This window comes from Cynoglossus semilaevis, chromosome 10 (genome assembly GCF_000523025.1).
Source record: "Cynoglossus semilaevis isolate Cse_v1.0 chromosome 10, Cse_v1.0, whole genome shotgun sequence".
In the NCBI taxonomy this organism is placed as follows: Eukaryota; Metazoa; Chordata; class Actinopteri; order Pleuronectiformes; family Cynoglossidae; genus Cynoglossus; species Cynoglossus semilaevis.
In genome coordinates, this window is record NC_024316.1 from 1,031,799 (window position 1) to 1,054,837 (window position 23,039).

Below are 23,039 nucleotides of genomic sequence, written 5' to 3' on the forward strand. Positions count from 1 at the left end.
AGTGTGTCACGCTGGTAGGGACGTGAATTGACGAGAACTTACAGATTCTGGTTATATTATCCCTTAATGATCCCTTTTATGAATTTACTCATGGTCATCTTATTAATGGACATGGGTTAGAACAAAAATGCATATGCAGCTGGGGTTGTTTAGACAATCTTTTTATGTTTAGTATGCACTACAATATCTTATGATTTAAATGTAGTCATAGGAAATGGGTGGTATTTGTTGCTTTATAATGTCCAATGGAAAGAATTTCTTGTCATCAAATATTCCTTGAATACCTTGGGGTGCATTCAGAAACCATTGGAAACTTGATAATCCGATGCTTGCGGCAGTTTACGTTTTTTTTTTTCCTCTTGTCTTCCCTTTAGTTGATGTAGACGAGTTATGGAATATATGCTGATTGTTCTTTTCTAACAAACACCTGATATGATCTTCTGGGAAATGTATGACCTAAACATGTACCACCCATGATTTTATGATTACAGAAGGTTGTTTGAGAATATTTAGGCAGAAACACTTAATCTAAGTTGTATCATTTGTTCATAGGGTGGGAGGTGAAAAGGTCCTTGTTCTGGCTGCAGCAGCCTGGGGGTCAATGACAATCTTCACACCTGTCCTGGCTTATCTTTGGTCCCAGCCAATCCTGTCCATGACTCTGGCACGCTTTCTAATGGGCCTGTTGCAAGGTAAGATTTTTGTCTGAATCGACACTATTTAGGTTATTGGGATAAGTCCGATGTCCAATCCTAAAATTTTGACCAATATCGGACTTCGGTATAGGATCGTTACATCCTTAGTAAAAATGTACAGTATTCCTGAACAGGGTTACAGAAATAAATTTTTGTAGGGATCTGCTTGAACAGCTTTTTACATACTCAAAGTTTTCTGCACCACTAAAATGAATTAGCTACTAGCTAGGTAGCCACAATTATTACCTCACAGGGTTTGAAACAAGCATACCAGGCACCATTATCATCATTATGGTCACAATTTTGTTACTAAGATTGGTACTCTGCCTAATTTCAAAAATGTACCCATTTAGACGATCTATTGATGTTTTTTTAACCAATTGTAGGAAAATTTTCAGCACAATAAAGACAATGCTGTTACATGCTAAACATCAGGTTACTAAAATTGGAGCAGTGGTATCTACATTTGTGATCCCTAGAGTAGAAATAAAAGTAAGATAAAATGAACCGACACCATGAATATTTGCATGTTAATTGTTGTCTAAAAAAAATGATACAGTGCTGTAGAATATCGATACAGTATCGTAAAAAAAACAAGATATCGGGATATACTGACGTATCGATATTTTTCTCACACCCCTTATCAAACTAGGTTGATCTCGCCCCTGAACTCGTGTTTTCTGTCAATTCCTTAGGGGTGCATTACCCTTCCCTTGCAAGTCTTTGCTCTCAAAAGGTGGTGGCAAGCGAAAGAGGCTTCCTCATGAGCACTGTAGGCAGTGGGTCCTACTTGGGGTAAGTCAATAGTTCCTAAGTAATAAGGGGAGTGTGTTTACTTTTTTAATTGTTTTCAATTGTTTTCAATTGTTTTTCATTTGAATGAGGTTAATTTAACTAGAGCAGGGGTGCCCAAACCGTTCCACAAAGGGCCCCTGTGGCTACTGGTTTTTCTTCCAACCAAACAGTAGCACACCTGACTGTCAGACTATGTGCTCTTGGTTGGTTGGAACAAAAACCTGCAGCCACACAGCCCCTTTGAGGAACAGTTTGGACATGCCTGAACTAGAGAGAATCAGTTTTTATTTGTTAATTTTTATCAGCTTTCCTGAGAAGTACCATTTTCTTTTACGCTCTGACCTTACAGTGTAACATGTATTATCTTGTCATAAAACCAGAGTTTTACTAAATAACATGCTGTACGTGTCTCTTTTGACTGACTTCTTTTTTTTCCCCATGCAGCACTCTAGTGATTGGAGGCGCTGGTTCCCTTATGTTGGACATATATGGCTGGGAGAGTGTTTTCTACGTATCTGGTCTCTTCTCAGTGATGTGGGCCTACTTCTTGTGGAAATATCTATTAAAAGGAGAAAGTAAGAAAGCACACTTCTATGTTATTACCAGCCTTTTCAGTACCATAGACTTTCGGCTTTATTTAGAACTGATACGGCTTAATTTGCCTATGAAAATTTAGGATGGCGAGAGTGTCCGCCAACACCGATCGCAGTCCGATACCTTTTTTTCCTCTTCCAGCAAGCTGACGTTACTGAGGCGTTAGTGTCCCTGTTTACGGCATGTCATGCCGTAAGTTAAGTTGAGCATTTGGGCTTAGGTGTTGGATTGAATTGTTATATCATGAAATTTTGACCAGTATCAAACGAATACCGATCTTGAGAATCTGATCGAGCAATCACTGATGAAAAGTATAACTTAAGGCCTAAGGTTACTTACATTACGGTCTAAATTGCCACTTCCAGATCTTCTACTACGGCTAAATCGAGTCCCATTTGCAAGTGGAATCTAAATAGATGTCAAATGAAAAAAATAGAAAATAATTTGTTGCATGTGATTGGCAGCAGGATGGTTGAGTAGTACACAGTATATGGTATATAGTTGTTCCACAGTGGTTGTCAGCTAATTGTAATTATAGGAGGTGGCAATTATCATACACAGGTCTGCAAATAGTGCTAACAACAGTGCAAATAGTGCGAACAATAACAGTGAACAGGACCTGGACCAGTTTGACTACTCAGACAGGATAGGACATGAATGCAAATTAATTTTCATGGTGTGTCACTACGTATTTCTCCATACTGGAGGTAATACCTCGCTGATTTTTTGGCTCCTCGTGACATGTACTAAGCCTTAGAGCCTTTTTGAGTAATGCAGTGTAAACACTCTTAAGTTGAATTAGGAAGCATGTGTTTGATGACAAATGTGTATTTTGCAACTGTCTGTAGAATCAGGAAGTGTAATGACTGAGCAAACAAATTCCAAGGAATCTAAACATTGGGAGCAGGTTCTGTAGAGGAATCGGCGGAACAGAGTTAGTAGAGAGTAATTAAATGCTTACCGCTTAAACTAAATGAGGTGGCTGTGAAATACGCAAACTTAAGATTTCAAAAATCACAGTTGGTAGTGCAACGTTCAATTTGAGGCTTCTTATTTGTGTGCCACTTAAGTCAGTTTAATAAAAAGCGTTCCTTTCTACAGGGCCCATCATCACCCTCGAGTCCCTGGGAAGGAGTGGTTCTCGCTCTAAATTGTCTAGGAGACATTGGTTGCAGCTTTTTAAACAACCGGCAGTCTGGTGAGCTAAATATCTTTAAAAGGATCATCTAAACATCTTATTATTATTTAGAAAATAAGTCAGCCGATATAAAGGAGGGCTGTCGCTGTTTATCTAAACATGTTATGATTACTTAGAAAATAAGTCAGCCGATATAAAGGCCAAAAAGACTTTGCTTAAGGTTGTACCATACTTATTATATATATATATATTTTTTTTAACATTTTGTTTCTGAATAGTGCTGTGATTGTGACACACCTTTGCACTGCAAGTACTTTCTTCACCCTGTTGTCGTGGCTGCCCACATTCTTCAAAGAATCTTTCCCTGAAGCCAAGGTAAAATCCTGCAAATCTCCTCTGTGATAACATATTTGATCTGAAAGAGCAAGAAAAATGTCATCAAACTTTATTCATTTAGATTTACTAAGACCAGAGCAGAGGGCGGTAGATGTGGTTATTAAGCAGGCAAAAACCACAGGCCAATGAAACTTGTGTTAAAGACCTGTGCCTGACAACACCTTTGTATGGATAGAACTTGGAAGAAATACTTGCCCTACAAATTTTTTTTTTTTTTTTGTCTTGCAGGGTTGGGTGTTCAATGTCATTCCCTGGTTAGTGGCCATACCTTCCTCTCTCTTTAGTGGCTGCCTGTCTGACCATCTCATCAGTCAAGGTAGAGCAGCTGATTACAGTTTTTTGTTTTAAAAAAGGTTGTAAAAAAATATTATTAGAAATACTGTCAAAATGAATACATAATACATGCATTTATGAACTTGGGATGAGTAATGTGTGCAGAATGACGCAAACTGTTTATAATAATTCCACCATCCATTTACTTATCGTAGTTTTAAAGCAACTCTTGATGCGTTCTACAAGTCACTGCCAAGATACACAGTAATGACTAAATCCACCTACTCTATGAAACTAAATTTGAAGTAATACTATACTACAAGTTTCCATATTAATAATTACATTCGTATTCATTAAACAAAAGTAGTGAATGCTGCTGTTATTTGTCTTTTTGTACCAGCACTTGACTTATTATTATTTTATAGTTTTTATAGTATTTAAGTTTTAGAGTATTTAATTGTTGTTAATTGTTGTCTCTATCTAATTGTCACCATTGCATAAAGGTTATTTTAAATCATTTGAAATGTGAAACATTGTGAAAGCGTGACCATTTATCAAAGGTTAAAAAATATGTCTTTGCTTCTTCTCAGGATTTGATACAGCATCTGTGAGGAAACTGATGCAGGTAAAAAAAAAAATATATATATATAATGTAATAACACGCACAGTGTATTAATTCCTCATTGTAATCTTTTCCTTATTCATTTGTCTTTTGGTTCTTCTTCTTTTTTTTTTTTCATTAGTTTTTCTCCATGGGTGTGTCCAGTATATTTACAATTCTTCTGTGTGGCAAAATCACTTTCCATTGGGCTGTAGCATTTGTGTCTGCCACCATGGGCTTCACCACCTTCAGTCACAGGTAATGGTGCCCCCTATGTTTTCAGATAGGATTACGCTTTGTTAGCTTTTGTTGTATGGCACTGACAAAAACGTTTGGTTAAGGTCTAATAAAAATGTCACAAAAATTATATGTTGAAATATTATGATCTTTTAGTTTTCTATTTATTTACAATTTACATAGTCAGTGTGAAACCTGGGACTGTTTAGTGCAACACAACATAGATATAGATGCAGGAACTGAAGAATTTTGGTAGTTTTTATAGCCATCTGCTACCACCTAGTGGTAAAGTATTTGATCGTTCTACCTGCCACTATCATAGACAGAACTATTTATTCCTTCATTTATTTACTATAAGTAAACTTGTGGTGAGTAACTTATTTACTGTAAGTAAATAAATAATAGTTTTTAGACCAATTGCCTAAGGCCAAACAGTTGGTGAGCAGTTGGGCTATACCAATAAAATTGACTTGGCCTGACTAGTAGACATCTTCCAAGGCAGCAAGGTGTGTGTCGGTGATTTTCACCACAACAATATGCCATGGAGCAACGTTTAATTCAAATAATTGTAAATGTACCCGTTAATGTAGATTTGGACAAAAAATAATTAAAGTCTGGTCAAAATACAGTGGGGTAATTCATAATTCACAAGAAATAAATCAATGGACAGTCTTCAAAATGAACTGCTATACTTAGAATGCTGGGTCAATCCTATAATGACTGTGTGGTGGGAGTTTTTTGTGTATGCCAAAGTCATGGTATGGCATGCCACATATTAACATTAAAATTTAAAGAAATTATCTCATACAACAGTCAGTACAAAATGGCTTCCTTGGACTTACTGTTTTTTTTTGGGTTTTTTTCTCTCTCTTTAGTGGAGTCTCTGTAAACGTTCAAGATCTAGCGCCATCCTGTGCTGGGGCTTTATTTGGTAACGTTTATATTTTATATTTATATATGATTCAACAATGAATAAATGCTTTCTGGTGATTGTTAAAATGATATTTATACCTATGTCATCTTCAATCTTTTTTTTGAAATGTATGAATATTTTGTTTGATTTTGTTAACTCATTCTATATCTGTATTTGCATTCTTCATGCAGGTGTCATGAACACATGTGGTGCCTTTTCAGGTGAGACCCGAATAATGTATTTATGATTTATATTTTGGAATTACATGTCTGTTCACACCCCCCCCAAAACATCCAAACACCTTGGAAAAACAAACTACAGATCATTGGTTGAAGGTTGGTTCCATATGAACCACATCAGGCCAATGGTTAGTGAGCATAATGTGCGCTTTATCGGCTAAACTAAGTTTCTTTGGCCTACTGCTGTGTCAAGAGTCCTCAACAAAGTGAAAACGGCATCATGTCTGTTCTAAAATGCCTAAAAGAAAGACAACGCCAACACAGTAAAAACTTCCCACTGTTTCAATTAGTGACTAAATTGCATCCCAACATAAAAAGTGCTTCACACTAGCTACTATGCAAAGTTACATATGTACAATTTGTGTTTTCCACAGGGGTCTTAATGGTGTATTTCTCAGGGTATCTCATCGAGGCTACAGGCTCATGGGCGTCTGTCTTTGCTCAAGTCACTGTGGTCAACCTGATAGGCCTCTGCACCTTCTTGGCTTTTGCCGAAGCCAGACGGATCGACATTGACTGCGTTAAGGTCAGTCACAACAACATTCATATCTGAAGCAGGAGCCTCACATGGACCAGAACCGTGGACAAGGACAACCAGCAGCTTGGAAACAACCAACCGGTAAAAATGTCAGGCGATGTTGGCGACTGCAAGTCTGCATGTAATCCCTACAAAACACTGGTTCAGTGTGTTTCTGTCTCTGAACAGTTACTGAAACAAAAACATGGACAAGCACATGATAGATCCTGTAAAAATGTCTCAAATATATTAATATTTTTATAATGATAATTGTTATTATTATTATTATTATTATTACATTTGAAGTCAAAAGGAGATTAGTCATAATAGACAAAGTATTTATATCAATGAATGAATAAGGGTGATGGGAAAAATAGTCATTATGAGATCATGAGGCTAAATGTGGATCAGCCTTCGCATGATATTATTAAAGACGGCTTGTAAGAAAATAATACATGTGAAACGCAAATGTTATTGTCTAGGGATGACTGGATACAACTTTGGGGCAGTGGTGGCTTAATGGTTAAGGAAGCGGACCTGGGTCTGGAAGGATTTAGGTTCGAGTTCCCAGTTACCACTGAGGTGCTCTGAGCATGGCACCGTCCCCACACACTGTTCACTTTGGTGATGGGTTAAAAGCAGAGGTCACATTTGGTTGTGTGCTGTGTCACAATGACAAGTAGTTTACTTCCCTTTGCTTTCCTTTCCTTTGGTATGTCTGATCCCGACACTGCAACTTGGAGTATCTGCCGATGACTGATATGAATCCAATACCGTCTGTTCTCCTCCAGCATACTGCTGTTGCTGAGACGATAGTGTCCCTGTTTATGGCATTTTCTGCAATGTTAAGTTGGGCCTGGGTATCGGATCAGATGGGCTATGGTTTCTCTTTATGTATTTTCAATGTTTGAATTTTCGTATCGGATCGAGCTATCCCTATATATCACCTCAAAGAAAAATGTTTCTGAGAAAAAAAGCTTTAAGTAGCTATATTTTTGACATTTTAACTATGAAATGAGTGAGATTTTTTCTTTACCATTATTTTTTTAAATACAGTGTAAAGGTCTAGAAGGGGAACACATTAATTATTTTGTTTACCCCATATATTTAATGCCATTTTTTTTCAAGAAAAAATATTTACTATGTCAAAAGAAAAAGACTGTTTGTTAGTAGGCTTACAATCAAATGAATTGCAGAACTTGGAATCTTGTTAAATTATAATGAAATATATTTAATAATAAATAAAATATTCTTTTCCTAATCGTCTTCTGCTTTGCTGATATTTATCTGTTATTTTGACACTTACAGCCACTAGAGGGCAGATCTGCTGCCCCTGTACCACTGAAAATGTACGTTTGTTACTTTCACACTGACAGCCGCTAGAGGGCACTGGTGCGATTTATACTCTGGAGCAACTTATATTGTTATAATTTGTTATAAATGTTATAAATTCACTGGAAGAAAAACTGGCGCTAAAGTGCTTTGAAGGTGCCTTAAAATTACGATATTTTGACTTAAGTAAAACCTATTTCGGTCGCCATGGTTAGAGAGTCGTTAGCTTTGTAGCCTTTCATAAAGAAGATTACTGGTTTAATTCCACAGTCCAAACACATAAGGTTAATGGACATTAAACTGAATGTATGTATAAGTGTGAATGGTTGTCATTCCCTATGTGTGGCCATGGAATGGACTGAGTCGTGTTTACTCGCCCGTATCCAATGATGGCGTGTAGTTGCTCCAAAACGCCATTGGGGGGTAGCATAGTATCACCAGGGAAGTTAAACAAGGATCGGGCAGTAATGCTGTATAATATATATATATATGTGTTTTTATTATTATTATTGAATCGTGTTAAACCTAATGCGACATTTTCTATAAAAACAATTCTGTAATTACTAAGAATATCAATAATAATTGTTGTTTTTGTGATTTGACAGGTCATCCCAACATCAACAATTAATACAAATATTATTTTTATATGTTAAATGTGTCACACTTATTTTTTAAAAAAAGTTAATATGTAACATAATTTAGTAATTTTAACTAAAAATAATGATTTAAGTACTGTATATTACAGTTTATTAGAAAAAAAAACTGTTCTCCGTTCACAGTCCACGTTTCATTAGCCAGAAACTAGTAAGAAACACCCCCCCAAAAAACACTCGGCCTTTTAATTGATCTTAGTGACTAAGGTTGTCATCATGACAAACAAATAAATAAATAAATATAGGTTAAGTCAACAAACAGGCAGGGTTGGCAGCCAGTGTGGGTTTTGTGCCTCGTTCATAGTGTCAGAAGTGGTCAAATCCACTCCTAGCGTAGATGTTGTAAAAAAAAAGCAGATATATAATCCTAATTATGTGCCTGCTCTATAGAAACTGATTAATTCGAAGAGTTTAAATGCTGTGGCAGGAGCGGATAAGAGGGGGTAATAAACCCTCCCCCAGCCTGTTGTAATGTAGGCCACTATTGGCAGGTCTCATCACAAGACCTACAGAGATACATGTAAATTGGTGAGCACCATTAATTAGTGATTAACATCAAGTTAATGACTCAAGTTAAATGAGTGCTGTTTTACCATTTCATCCTTAGTCCTTTCTCTGTGGTGGTTGTGCATCACTGATACGCATGCTAATTAGTATAAAAACCCATCCTGTTTGGGTCTGCTTTAAGGGTAGTTAATATGTGAAGAATGGATGGATTCATAGGCTTTTAGCTTTTGCGGTCCATTGATAGCTTTATGTGTTAATTGCTCTGGGCCATTCGGACTAATGTTTGCATATCCCTTATGATTTAGAATGTTTCTTCCAAAGTTTAACGTATTGTATCAAGTAGCTCCTCTTTTAAAGGAGTCTCTCAATGGGTTTTTACAGAGCGACCATAATTAGATACAAAGTTGAGGAAATGTTTTGTTCCTTTGAGAACGATATTCTGATATACAGTTAGAAAAACATCAACATTTTCACAGGCTGGACGTCTGCTGCGACAGCGTACCCGGACTGATGGGGACGCTTTACAGATCCAGGGATCATCTGCCTGGGCCAGCTGGTAGACGCAGCAGGACCACAGCTAACAGACAGCCAGAGCCTGACCTGTACAACTGTATGAAAGGTTGAACAGTAAGGAAGGAGCCAGTTAGCTCAGTGTGTTTTTTTTATGCCATGCCCCCTCTAGAGGACAGAAATGTTTTCACAGTATACTAGCATCTGTATCAGGCCTATTTCTTGTATAGCTATGTGTTTTTGTCTTTAAATTCAGGGTCTCACTGCTCTAAAGGTCTAGTCCAGGGGTCACCAACCATTTTGAAACTGACTTCAAGGACACTATGAGGTAATACGAAGAGCTACTTGTTTAATACAGACTTTGTGAACAATGTAATAATAATCAGTTCTGGGACATACAACAGTAGACACTCTTCTTACCCTCGTCACTGACCCATTTGAATATCACTGAAAGTGGAACTGATTCAAAAAGGACCATTTGAATATCACTCAAAAGTGGAACTGATTCAAAAAGTACAGTAACAGTACAGGTTTTGACCCTCTTGTTGACTAGTTTAATTTATAGAACATACCCCACAGGTACCTTAGGTAGTCCACGGGGGCTACCATGTTGGTGACCCCTGGACTAGTGTATTTAATAGCAAAGTACAATAGCAATTTATGGAAACACCCGATACTCCCTGGCACCATGTTGGTGTATTTAATAGCAAAATACAATAGCAATTTATGGAAACACCCGAAGAATATGCTAATGTACCTCTCCTGTTTGAAGTCACAGGGAAGAGATGAGATGTTTAAACCTCACCGAGTCCCTTTTTTGTTGAGACATATTCAACCGACATTGCGTGTGTTCATTTGTTTAACTGAAATATATAAATAATGCTACAAAGCTTAAGTGACACTTTGTTTACTGCAAAGCCGTTCAACGGACTGTGCTAGCCACTGTATGTAGGAGGCTTAATCCTATAGTTTACAACAGGGTACTCGACACACTGCACACATATATCATTTGCATGATATTGTGAAAAAAAAAATTAGACTGGAGAGAAACACATGAGGTGGGAACAAGTGGACGATGGTGTGCGAGTCCTTTATTTCCAACAGAATCACAATGTGTCTTGTTTCTGAACTCATACGCGTCATGGTACATGGCAGGTAATAAATCTACTTTAAAATCAGCTCTGTTCACCCAATCAAGAAACAGGTTTCCTTTCAACTGTAAATATTATTAATGCCCTACCTTAAAAGTATTTACAGTTTTGGAGACCATTCCCACATTTAACAGGACCGCTTCTGTTACTATATGGCCGAAGACAGAGCTGCTGTTGAAAAGCTGGAAATCTGGATTTTGACTTATTTTGTTCAAGTACAAATCTTTTTGGCTGGACACACAAGAAGATTAAATTGCACCGTGCAACCATATCTGTTTCAGCTCTCCACTGCTCACAATGCTCACATCTCCACCCCACTAGGTCAGCCAACTCCCCACCTCTTTATTCCCCTCCTGTTTGTTCTTTTACTCTAAAGTTTGGCTGTCAATCAGTTGTAGCCTCGGGCAACAGGCACTGATGAAAAGACCCTCGAGACAAGGAGACCCAGATTAGATTTCAACCACGATGTTGAATATTCATGTCAGGGAAACATCTAAAGGTAGTAGCTTTTTGATCTACATAGCACAAATATCACTTGTATGCATAACCAGGGTCTGGGTCTGTGCTTTAACACCCAGCTCGGTCAGAGTCTGGACTCAGTCTTGACTCTGTATGACTACCGGGGGGGGTTGGGGAGGGGAGAGCTCCAAGTGATTAACGATATCGCAGCTTCAAAGATGAAAAGCAGTCATAATGAAAACGATAATACCAGAGGGAGTGGGAAATTTATGCCAGCTATTTAGTTATTAATATTTGCAGAAGTTACTCACAAAGTGCGCGCGCACACTTACACAAGCACGTGTACCCCAGTATGTACTGTATATCACAAACATAAGGGTAATGTACCTCCCATGCCGTCGGCCGTGGTCAAGACATTTAAATCTTCCTGTCTGCACGTTTCATTATTTCGTCCGTAGGCGTTTTCTAGGCAACATTTCATAAAATGTTTCTATTTCCTCGTATATCTCATTAATTATTGCTCATGAGCTCTGTGTTGCATAGACCCGATTACAAGTGTAGGTATTTTCTTACTTCAAACTAGTCAGATAAAACATTCAAAATACTCCATCGCATGACTTGTGAGATAACCCACCCAGCAGTGGGGATGGTGAGATATCGTGATGGTCCAGTGTGTGTGAGTGTGTCTATGTGTGTGCATGTGTTGTAGAGCAGGGTGCCTGAGGCTGTGTATGTGTTGTAGAGCAGGGTGCCTGAGGCTGTGTCTCAACAGAGACTGTGATGGAGAAATTTATGCCAAGTTTATGCCCTCCTTTATACTCCTATAACCATTCACTGGAATTGTTTTACTGCTAAGAGTGACTCGTTAAAAAATGATGATGATGTCACATGACTCGAACCCTGTATCCCGAGAGTAGCTGTCTTTGAATCAGAGCTAGGATGCCAAAAGGAGAACCTGACATTTCTAAATCCCACCTTGAAGGTTGCAACCTTCAAGTTCACGTCTGGGAAACAGACGCTGACATGCAAGCCTCCACCCTGTCTGCTCTGTAAAACCCTCCTGTAACTCTGTACTGAAGACCACTGCATTACAAGCACTGTCTGCAGCTGTTCACTTGCTGCGAGAATTGAACAGGATTTACTCTTGTGAATTCAGGCGAGCATCTAAGTTTTGATATATATTTACCCAACAGACTGCTCCGTTTTGACTCGCAGCAACTTCAAAACGTTACCGTAGTTTAACTCAGAGGTTCCCAAAGTGGGTGGCGTGCCCCCAAGAGGGGGCTCACTGCCATTGCAGGGGGTCGCAGATGGAATGAACGAAAGAAACGTAACGCATCATATTATCTGTGTGCTGTAAATGTTTAACGAGTGACTGGCAACAAATGGATATAGGTTGAAGGCGGTGTAAAAATGATTATCTGATAATAATATCGCAAAAAGGGCTGTTATTTTCCATTCTTCCTCTTGTTTTGGCTGTCGCCCGTTCGATCCGCTTGGAGCTGCTACTGCTACAAAATCTCACTCCTGCCGACTGACCAAAGTTGGCAATGCTAGCATAAAATTTTAAACACGTTTAAGGTGCGTAAAAACAGTTACATTAAAAATGTGTGAAATACAAGTCTGAAAAACAATTCTGAAAACAACATTAGTATGTGTGTCCTGTTTTTTGGGGGGCTGGGGCTGACATTGGTCGTAAACTCCTGGGAAACATGATGCAAGATGACCCCCCCAAAAAAATCTCTTGCGACCCACCTGAGGGTTGCGACCCAGTCTTTGGGAACCAATGTCTTAGTCTGTTAGACTGTTATTCAATACAGGACATTTGTGGATAATATTTGTGTGTACTGAAAAAAAAAATTTGTACCTACTGTAGCCTTATCTTTTCCAAAATTTGTAGAAACTTTCAACACAGAGGAACAAAAGTCTGTCATCCCCCGAAACACATTCGCAACTGCTTCCAAATGCTGCTTGAGTGAGTCATTCGATTTCTTCCAGCACTTTTTGCTCCTCACGGTTTAAATTTCAATTTGCTCTCCTACTAGTAATGCATTACACATGATAACTCACTTGAAACAATATCATTGGGATTTGGGTTTGAATTTAACAGAACAAAGATAAGTGGCAAGGCAGAGCAAACCCTTCCCATTTTCAGGAAAGCACGCAAATGGAAATCAGGCTGTGGGGCTGAGGGAGGCAGTGTCAGATTTAGAGGGATGAAAGCCAGGATGCATGGTGTATGTAAGATTTTATTTATTTGATATTTTGTATTATTTTTATTAGAACGCCATAATAAAAAAGGCCTTTTTGTCATTTGTTAATGAATGGCAAATATGTATATCTCTTTATTTTTTTAAGGTTAACGGGCAGTGGTGGCCGTACCCTGAGCCAGGTGGCTGTCAGAGCGATCACGAACAAGTCCTACCGTCTCCTGACACACATCTGAACAAACCTTACACAGGGTTTGTTCAGAGCCAATCAACTCCAGAAGAAGAAAGAAAGCAGAACTATGAGACTGCAGCCAAACTGAAGGATTTGTAGATTAGAAACTCAACAATAAAGTCTAACGTTTGGTAGTAACAGGCCACCAAGGGGTTTTATGCTCTGTGATTAGGTCATTAGTCTTGGGCTCATCTTGTTCCAAGTGAAAGAAATGACTAATCTATCTAACTAACAAGCACTGTCAAAGGACAATTTCATAAGCACTAAAACCAGTACAAAAATTTTAGGAGGGTATTCATCTTAATAAAATTCAGCCAGACATTAATACAGTAAGGAGCAGCAATCAAAATCTTCCTCTGCAAGACGGGATGGTAGCGTTTAATTAGCTTTAATTAAATGAACAGAAAAAAAATATGATGACTTTGTCAACTGAATACGCAATAAAAGTATTAAAGGAGATCAAATAGGAGCTAGATTAATTTGTAATTCCAATTCATCAAAGTCCGTGGTCAGATATGTTGCCAAATGATTATAAAAGAACAAGTGCAATTAGGATTCAGATTGAAAGGAAAGGAAGGAATTAAAAGCAGGGTTGATCGGATAAACATTTATGTTTATGTCACGAAATAAAGATTACATTCACAAATCTTACAGGAAGATTTCCTCTGGCCTCCATTTGACTACCTGGGGCACCTTTGAGAAGGACGAATGAAATTCTTGGCTACAAAGTTTAGCTACCCACTCAGGCACTTTCAGGTTGGTCTACTGGAGAAAAGAACGCATGCCATAATACTGGACGACCAAAATTATCGGCCCAATATTAGCATAATTATGTAATCGTTTTTTTCCTCTAATAATGAAAACCCGATAACGCAATACCTCACTTTCGCCAAATGACGTGTGTCCTAAAAATAGTTTTGGGGATAAAGGGCTGTATGATAAAGTGAAAGTCACTAGATGGCAGCATTGCAGCTCATTTAATTGATCTATTTTAATAATCAGGTGATTGTATGCAGAATGCTGGTGTCATCAAAAAAATGGCTTGTATCGGTATTGGTTGATATCGGGATCGGTAAAAAAATGGCTTATATATATTGGTTGATATCGGAATTGGAAATTAAGTGTTTGGACAATATTGGCATATCAGAACAAAGGTAACATCTGACATCCCTAATTTAGTCCTTCACAATCTCAGCTCACAAATTGGTTCTTTCCAGGTGATATGTTTTGACCAATCATATCACCTAAAACGAGGACAATTAAAGGAAAATGAAGCAAAGCATTTTACTTTAAATTTATGGTTGATAATTAACACTTCCTCCATGAATGTGTCTTACTTACTCATATCCTTCTGCACACACATACACACCTGTTTTTGCTTTTGTTATGTGGCCAGATGTCCAGGATGACATTGTGCTTAAGGCGCTTGACTAGATGATAGGCATCACTGACTGGGAGTAAAGAGGGCCTGAGGCAATGGTGTTTAATTGAAATTATCCTGGGTTGCTTTGTTTGAAGATTTGAATGCTTTGTGCTATGCGGGGCCATCTGGTGAGGTGCATCGTCCCCAACCAACATGTGCATTTGAATATTTCATATCTATCTACTGGGACAGGGGTACACAGAATCAGGTCGGGGGAAGTGAGGTGGACTTGGCTGGTGCAACTGAGGTAGAAAAAGATGGTTTCAGGTTTAGAATAATAATTGTTTGTGTTTTGTTATACAAATAAATAACCCTAATCCATAATAATAATAATAATAATAAAAAAATAATAATAATAATAAATAATGGTTTGATACTGGAAACTGATTTTGATATTTTGATATTAAGTGATACTATTGTGGTCAGAGATGAGGAAATCAACAGTTTAAAGAAGCTAAGATTATTATTTAAGACTGTTTTTTTTTTCATCATGTGTTGTACACCATTTGGAAGCCTTTAAACAAATATTGCGGACTTCAAATTTAGTAAAGTATATAACATATCCGTATTCAACCCTTCCATTTAATCAGGATTAAACATCAAACGAGCAAGTGATTTTAAATACACATTACAGATCATGACAGCAGTGGGTAAATATGGGAGGCACACACTGACACACAATTAAACTAATAGTGTGTTTTAGTTAAATGCTGAGCTTTTTATGCCAGGATCACTCGTTCCATAAAAAGCTAAATACTGTATGGAGCGCAGATCAAAAAAAAAATGACAACGATCCCCAGCAAGAGTTTGGTCATGCAGATTAAATCCCTCGGGACAGTTTTAGGACACACGGTCAGATAGCAGAGGACCCAGAACGCGTTAACGTAATTGTCTCTAATGTACCTTGAGCAAAAGAATGCTTGTTGTACTTCAAAAATAAATAAACAAAATAAATAAAAAATACATGAACACATATCTAAGCCTGTGATCACCTAAAATTTGGAATATCTAATTGCATGATGTATTTCGATAAAAATACCTTTTATGGAGCCCTAAACCAACTGTGTGATACGTAGCTATCACGAGTCACACTACCACCACACACCTGCTGAAGCACCAGACGTCACACTGTAGCGTAAGACACATTTGTCAATAAAACATATATACACTGTATACAAAAAAAATTGTATATTTACTAATAACCATGATTGTAGTAATACATATATAAAGATTAAGTAAATTTTAAAGTTTTTTATGGTTGTCCCAAATTCATGCATCCTTTCTGTGTTTACATGTTTCAAATATTTTTCACGATTACGGCACCTGATATTTCTATAGTAATCATGTTTTGTATTTTTTACACATTTGAGAAACATACTATGTCGATACTTTAATTATTTACAATATTTAGGGTTTTTTTTTTCTTCTATTTTTTTTCTTCAAACAGCACAATTTGCGTTGTGTTAATGTTGCGTTGACTGCTTTAACGTTTGCACATTTTAACTAAAAAAGAATAATTAAAGAAATCTGAAGAGCAGGTAGTGAATTTGACATATTATCCAGGAAGCCTGGGCAGCTATCTGTTACTAGTCAAATATTTCAACAAAAGAAAGTGTATTAAAAGCTTAAGAAGGATTACAAATGTAGAGAACAATGATAATAAAAAAAAAAAAAAATTATAATCTTCAACAGCGCTCACACAAAGCACAGACATTCGCCTACTTAGATACCAACACAAAACATGTCTGGACTTTTTTTAAATCTGTCAAATCATCAAATTGTCATGAAAATGAAAAAAAAAAAATCAATAAATAAAAAAACTCAACTTTAAATAATTTTGGTTTTATATTACAGCATATTTATGATGCATATCTAAGCACTGCATTATTGAGTAAATACAACCTACATCTATAATCCCCATGTCACAATCCCTGAGACACTCGCACACACACACACACACACACACACACACAAACAGACAATACCAGTGATTAAATTTTCCATGGTCCATCATCCATCACTAATCAGCTTTCACTTGGATCATAGTTGCCTTCACTGTGCCCAATCTCCTAATCTAAGTTGAGAGAGCAGCTGACACTGGTAACAGAGCATCTGTGCACCCAACTGTGTACACTCCAAAATAATATACAGCAGACATGAGAGAGAGAGCGAGAGAGCAATTTAAAAAAGAAACTATTGTTAAGCAACAGCACACAATTTAGGTTCAAGATTGTTATTTACATTGTGTAGATACAAACGTCTTATTTTGAAATTCAAGATAACGATTATTAAATGATTAACAATCAACAAGTTCTTTTTCATTTTATTTTTCCTTCTTCTTCTTCCTTTTTTTCCTGTGTATTATATAAAGCCTGGGGTTCATTTGTGTCCGTTGACTTTGCAGTTCTTAGGCGAGCTTAAAATAACGGTCAGTCATATTGTCTCATGCCGTAAAGGTCAATGGTTTGTAACCCTCTCAAGGCCTTTCTGTGTAGTGGAAAATACAAGTATTCCATGATAAGAGTCTGAAACTATTGCAAGATTTTGTTCGTGATACAAGGAAATATTTAGTTATGAGTGCTCAACCGAGGACTGGCATCCCTGCAGTTGTACGGCATGGGGAAGCCGCGTGACTCTGATGCCAACGCAGCTGCGGAGTTAGTTACAAACTTTTAGTGTTTAATAAAATAAATTAAAAAATATACATACATATATTTGTATGTATACTATATATAAACTTGTTTCTCGAGGGTCCACTGTATTTCCTACCACACTAAAAGTCCAGTCTATCATGTCGTATGTCAGGCACGCTTTTTAATTCACTTTTGGCTTAGAATGTCCGCTCGACAGAAGTGGTGGACACTAAATACTTGCATGCAGTTAGCTTGAGTTTGTGCCTTCTTTGACCATCCAATGAAATCACTTAAATCGCCTACATAACTGTAGACCAGATTAGAAGGTCTTGGCCAACTCAAAATGTGATTGGTTAAAGAAGCAGTATCGTTGCCATTCATTTTATGCTTTCAGTGAGTATTGACTCTGCAGATGTATTTCACCCTGGCAACACATGAGGCTAAAATAAGATAAGATAAAAAAAAAAAAACTCCATTAGTCAAAAAACATATTCCACCAATGTGCTTCACAAGGCATCACAAGAAATATCATTCTTATCTAGGGCCATTAGACTCTTTAACATTTTTAAAATTACGCCTAACGGTTTCATATTTTGCACTCTGTGGTATTTATGGTATTAGAGTAACTATTCATGCAATAATCTGATTGAATCCATCTGTGCAGTATTTGTTCAATATTTGTTCAATATTCTGATTTACTGTATAACATTTGATTCCATGGACTGCTGCAAAACAATTAATTTTGGCAAATTAAAAAAAAAAAAGTCTACATGCAGTGTTTCATATAGTTTACCTCTTTTAGAACAGAGTAGATATTAAGATACGATAAGATGAAAATTAGATACAAATGTTTCTTATATCCGATAACGATACTGCAACTTGGTGTATCTGAGATATCATAAAGTCTACATGCAGTGTTTCATACAGTTTACCTCTTTTAGAACAGAGGAGATATTAAGATACTGAAAATTAGATACAAACTTTTCTTATATCCGATAACGAGACTGCAACTTGGTGTATCTGAGATATCAAGCCGTGCCTTACTGTTCCCTCCGGCATGCTGCGGGCCGCCGTCGCTAAAGCTACAGCATCTGTGTTTACAGATAAGTTATGTGGGCTTAGTTATCAGATCAGATGGGATATAGTTGGGGTTTTCTTTATGTTTGATCCTGAAATTGTGACCAATATCTGACCAATTCTGATCCAGAGTATGGGATTGAGCCGGCAATATTAAACTGCAATTCATAACAATGCAATGGATGTACTGTACAGATTTTATAGCTATTGTTAATTTTAGACTATTCTCTAGTTGGGCTTTTACATAAACTTTAGATTCATAATGATGATTCAAATGACCATTTAGCTAAAGCTAAAATCTCATGGTAAACACTATGTATAGGTATAGGTGTCTTTGAAATGCTCTTGGATTTTAAACTGATAACAAGGCCCTAAACTTCATCAGAAAATCCCACTCCATCTTGGCTTTCTCAATTACATTCATTACATTAATTAAGCCGTGTGTCAGGGTCATCAGCTCAAAGGATTAAAACGTTAAATAAACCACTCTATATAAAAATATCATGTGTTTCTTTTACGTTACTTGTGCCCGTAAACAAGCTGATGTACGATTATCAAGAAAAACGATAGGGGATGTTTGGTTTTTTTGTTTTTTTAAATGAACTTACTGTAGGTTATCCAGCCTTGTCTTAAAGGTTTAAATTCAAATAGAGTATCATGGATGGCTAATTGCACCAGTTTTGTCATTAATTAATGAGGATAATTACCTCTCCTTACTCCCCCCCAAAACTATCATATTTAGCTGTTGCCAAGGTGAGAGAGAAAAGAGAGTGAAAGGAAGAAAGAGAAGAGAATGACAAAGAGGGAGAGTGAGATAGAGGGAAGAGAGTCGACAAGAAAGTTGTTGTTCGCAAAGCACAAAAGCTGTTTGGACTGCCCGTACAAAAATCACAATCACAAACACACCACAGAGATAGACAAAATGTCCACACAATACCGCAGTATTTGCATCAAAGTTCCTGAGAATCACAGCATTTGGATGTAAAGAACGACCTTTTGCCATAACTGGTACAGAATATTGCAAATATAAGAACTGCATATTCAGATTACGCTACTACATGATACTCAGACAGGTCATTCAAACACATTTATCTATGTTTCTGTTAATGGATATTCAGCTCAGTGTGTAACTCTGGACAGTTACCCTTACAGACAATTTGTTATGTGTAACAGATGGCAATTTATTTAGGACAAACGCATATATATGAGACAGATTGTTAACGTGCCGATTGTTTGCATTACAGCCCTACGTAGTGTTACCATTTTCCTATTCAATGTCTGTGCACATTTATGTAAAGAAAGTCACTGTGTTAATAACATGAACACACGTGAATGGTTTCCGTCCTGCACTATTACAAAACATATATAAATGAATTAACTCAGTGTACTTTGAATGGTTCCCGTCCTGCACTATTACAAAACATATATATATATATATATACCTTAAAGCTGCAATGTTAATGAAATAACTCCCTGTCAATCTTAAATGATTGTCACTATTAAATGGCAAATTCATTCGCAAAAAAAAAAAAAATAATGTTGACGAAACACAGCGGGTAAGAGTTTGGTGGTTTATTCAAAAATAAACAGGCAGTCTGTGGCCTTGCAGTGACATCAGCAGGATCGATGGCTTGAATCCTGGCAAAGACTGCCTTGTATCCCTTTACTAGGATGGGTTAAATGCAAAGAGTATTTTCCCTCAGCGTGATAATAGTAATAAATGACCCATGTCCCAGCTGTTTGGATTTCATTTTATATCAACTGTAATAATACACAAATTTATGGATAGGTCTATTGGAATTAGATGCAAATTAACCAAATAAATAGATACAAAATAATAATGCAATAGCAATTTATTAATTTAATTTAATAATTACTTATTGGTCACAACTACCCAGATGATAAACAATGTTCTGTAAAATTGTATTGCACAAAAAAAAATGTATCTTTGCATTATTTCACTATGACAATCTTCAGGATAGATGAACAGAAAGTTCAATAATTCTCAGGTGAATGTTGGACGGTGTTGATTTTTCGTGGTGTTGTGAAGACTGCAGAAGAAAGCCGATAATCATCACTAAACAAATGTCAGGCTGCGGTAATATTAACAAGAACATTAATTACGTTCTATTTTTATAACGCATCATTTCCAGAAACATTTTTAATCCCAGTAGTGCTTTAAACAACATTATTACGGTTTCGAATTCATTCATTTTTTATTCCGAGATGGCAGGTTAAAGTGTTACTTTCTCTTCTTAATTTATTTATACCCAATTAACAAAATGGAATGCGGTGCATAACCACGCGAGGATCTGATTAAAGCACAAAATATATATAAGGATGTGAGGAATCTCTTAAAAAGAGTATTCTATTTATCTTTAAGGTTTCCGTGAAAATACAACCAACCAACTAGGCGAGTGTTAAAAGTGACAATCTTGGAATTAAAGAGCTCAAATCCTCCATGTGTGTTAACTGTAGCGCAATTTAAGTGTAACCAATCAAAAACAAGAAATAATGAATGAACGTCAACGCGATGGCTGCGGTCGGAACATAGTTTTAGTGTAAATTGGAAAATGTTTTTTTTTTTTTTTTTTTTTACAGAAGTCACAATATGCCACGTACATTGGAACAAAGTAAATCAAAGTAAATAGAATTTATAGCTGAAGAAAACAATATTGTTCAAAAAGTTGAAAAAAAAACACGGATTAAGGTTTAAGGAGACTCGAGTGTGTCCCGGAGTAAGTGGTGCACTTCCCGGTGAGCGCCGATTCCGGTAACGGGTAGATGGACGTCTGTCCCAAAGTAGCCAAGGCAGCGGGGACAGGAGAGGTCAGAGACTGTCCTTGGTTCAGATATGCCAACAGTCGCCTCATCTCCTCCAAAGCCTGGGCCTGCATGAGGATGTAGTTCTTGGCCAAAAGAAGAGTGGCTATTTTGGAGAGTTTTCTCACGGACGGGCTGTGGGCGTATGGTATTACAGCACGCAGACCGTCGAGCGCGTCGTTCAGGTCGTGCATCCTCCGCCGCTCGCGGGCGTTGATGCTGAGCCTCAGTGAACGCTGCTCCTTGGTCTTCTTGATCAGGGAACCACTTGCCTGATCTTCCCCGAACGATGAGCCCTTTTTCCTGGACTCCAAGGGATTAAAGCCGTCCTCGTCGTCGCTTGTCTGCTCCCCGCCGCTCTCAGTGTTAGGGTTAGTGTTCACCTGACCCGCGAGAAAGTCGGTGGTCGGCGTAAACGGGAAACAGGATCCGGCGCATACAGCGCCGCGGGCAGAACTGGACACCGCCGGGCCGAGGCCGAACGCCGAGTGTCCATAGCGCTGTGTCAGATCCAGCAACGCGTCTTTGCTGATGGACTTGAGCAGGATCTCATCGCTGACATTCATTTTGTCTAACGGAGCAGATTCAAGCCCAGTATATTTCTATCCCTCTTCTCTCCAAATTAAAATGAGTGTACTCTTCTAGAAAGTTATTCGGAAGAGTACTTTCCCCCTTCTTTCCTTTTCTACTTCCTAATCCTCTCTGTCCCCTTTTCCCCACTCTGCTTTTGTCTCTTTGGAGAAGAAGTTGTCAAACTAAAGAGAGTAATAACCTCCTCTGAACTCTGTGCTTGCTCGCCCGTTACTCGAGCTTGTCTAATCTAACGACGGTCCTCGTCAGACTGAGAGCCGGTGGCGATTATTTCCAGCAGACCAATGAGGGGAGTGGGTAGGTGGGGGGGGGGTGGCCGTTCAATTACGTTCCTATTTTCAACTCCCTGTGGAAGCATTTGCTGCACAGACTGGCGGGGACTCGTGTTGTCCCTTGAACGGTGTATTTTACTGTAAAGATGTGCGGAGTACACACATGGAAATGAAAGGAAATGCTTTACACAACACACACTCTCAGTCTAACTGAAGTCTGAAACAATAGCACAAAACCCTTAACAAAGTCGAAGGTCATTTATCTTGTATACCGAAGTCAACAACAACAAGGAATAATAAATATCATTAATGTATCAAAGATAATCAACCGTGGTACCTACAAAAATATCAATCAAAATTGTTTGTTTTGGTTTTTTTTTTTAGATAAAATTATTCATTACAAAGCACAGAAGTATGATGCAGCAAATGTTGGTTAGCAGCTGTGGATATTAGATTTTAGATAAAAATATTCATTACAAAGCACAGAAGTATTATGCAGCAAATGTTGGTTAGCAGCTGTGGTACTGGTGGCTAAAAATATCACAAATGCCAAAATACGTAGCTGTTTCTTCGAATATCTGATGGCTAATCCTTTAGTATTCGACCAAGTTCTCACAGGCAAGAAAATAAAAAAGTAAATTAAATGGTTATCTACGTTGGCAGCGTTAATTGTTAGCATTTTGTAATCTAAACTTCTCATTAGGACCAAAACGTACTCAATTCAAATCAATCAAACTGGTGTTTGGATTCCTATCTCTTTATTTTTAC

At 37.6% G+C, this 23,039-nt stretch overlaps 2 protein-coding genes and 1 long non-coding RNA gene across 3 annotated transcripts in view; 1 reads left to right on the top strand and 2 right to left on the bottom strand.

Annotated features, from left to right (window-relative positions):
• The window catches only part of LOC103384430 (solute carrier family 17 member 9-like), a 10,771-nt gene extending 3,112 nt beyond the window's left edge, over positions 1 to 7,659 (top strand). The window contains exons 3-13 of the mRNA XM_008317935.3: positions 553 to 692; positions 1,391 to 1,490; positions 1,935 to 2,065; positions 3,186 to 3,282; positions 3,501 to 3,597; positions 3,847 to 3,934; positions 4,482 to 4,516; positions 4,635 to 4,750; positions 5,605 to 5,660; positions 5,834 to 5,863; positions 6,256 to 7,659. Of these exons, the coding sequence (XP_008316157.1) occupies positions 553 to 692; positions 1,391 to 1,490; positions 1,935 to 2,065; positions 3,186 to 3,282; positions 3,501 to 3,597; positions 3,847 to 3,934; positions 4,482 to 4,516; positions 4,635 to 4,750; positions 5,605 to 5,660; positions 5,834 to 5,863; positions 6,256 to 6,434 (1,069 nt within the window). The 3' untranslated portion in view covers positions 6,435 to 7,659. The remainder of the gene's footprint in view (positions 1 to 552; positions 693 to 1,390; positions 1,491 to 1,934; positions 2,066 to 3,185; positions 3,283 to 3,500; positions 3,598 to 3,846; positions 3,935 to 4,481; positions 4,517 to 4,634; positions 4,751 to 5,604; positions 5,661 to 5,833; positions 5,864 to 6,255) is intronic.
• LOC103384427 (uncharacterized) overlaps positions 3,570 to 23,039 on the bottom strand; it is a 35,448-nt gene continuing 15,978 nt past the window's right edge. The window contains exon 4 of the long non-coding RNA XR_003050897.1: positions 3,570 to 3,637. This is a non-coding gene — a long non-coding RNA (uncharacterized LOC103384427). The remainder of the gene's footprint in view (positions 3,638 to 23,039) is intronic.
• Positions 20,143 to 22,613, bottom strand: bhlhe23 (basic helix-loop-helix family, member e23). The gene has a single exon (XM_008317934.2). It carries the CDS (start codon positions 21,972 to 21,974, stop codon positions 21,291 to 21,293), a length of 684 nt encoding a protein of 227 aa, XP_008316156.1. The 5' UTR covers positions 21,975 to 22,613; the 3' UTR covers positions 20,143 to 21,290.

Excerpts from the sequence above, each read along its gene's own strand:
- bhlhe23 (XM_008317934.2), bottom strand. The coding sequence starts at position 21,974 with ATGAATGTCAGCGATGAGATCCTGCTCAAGTCCATCAGCAAAGACGCG.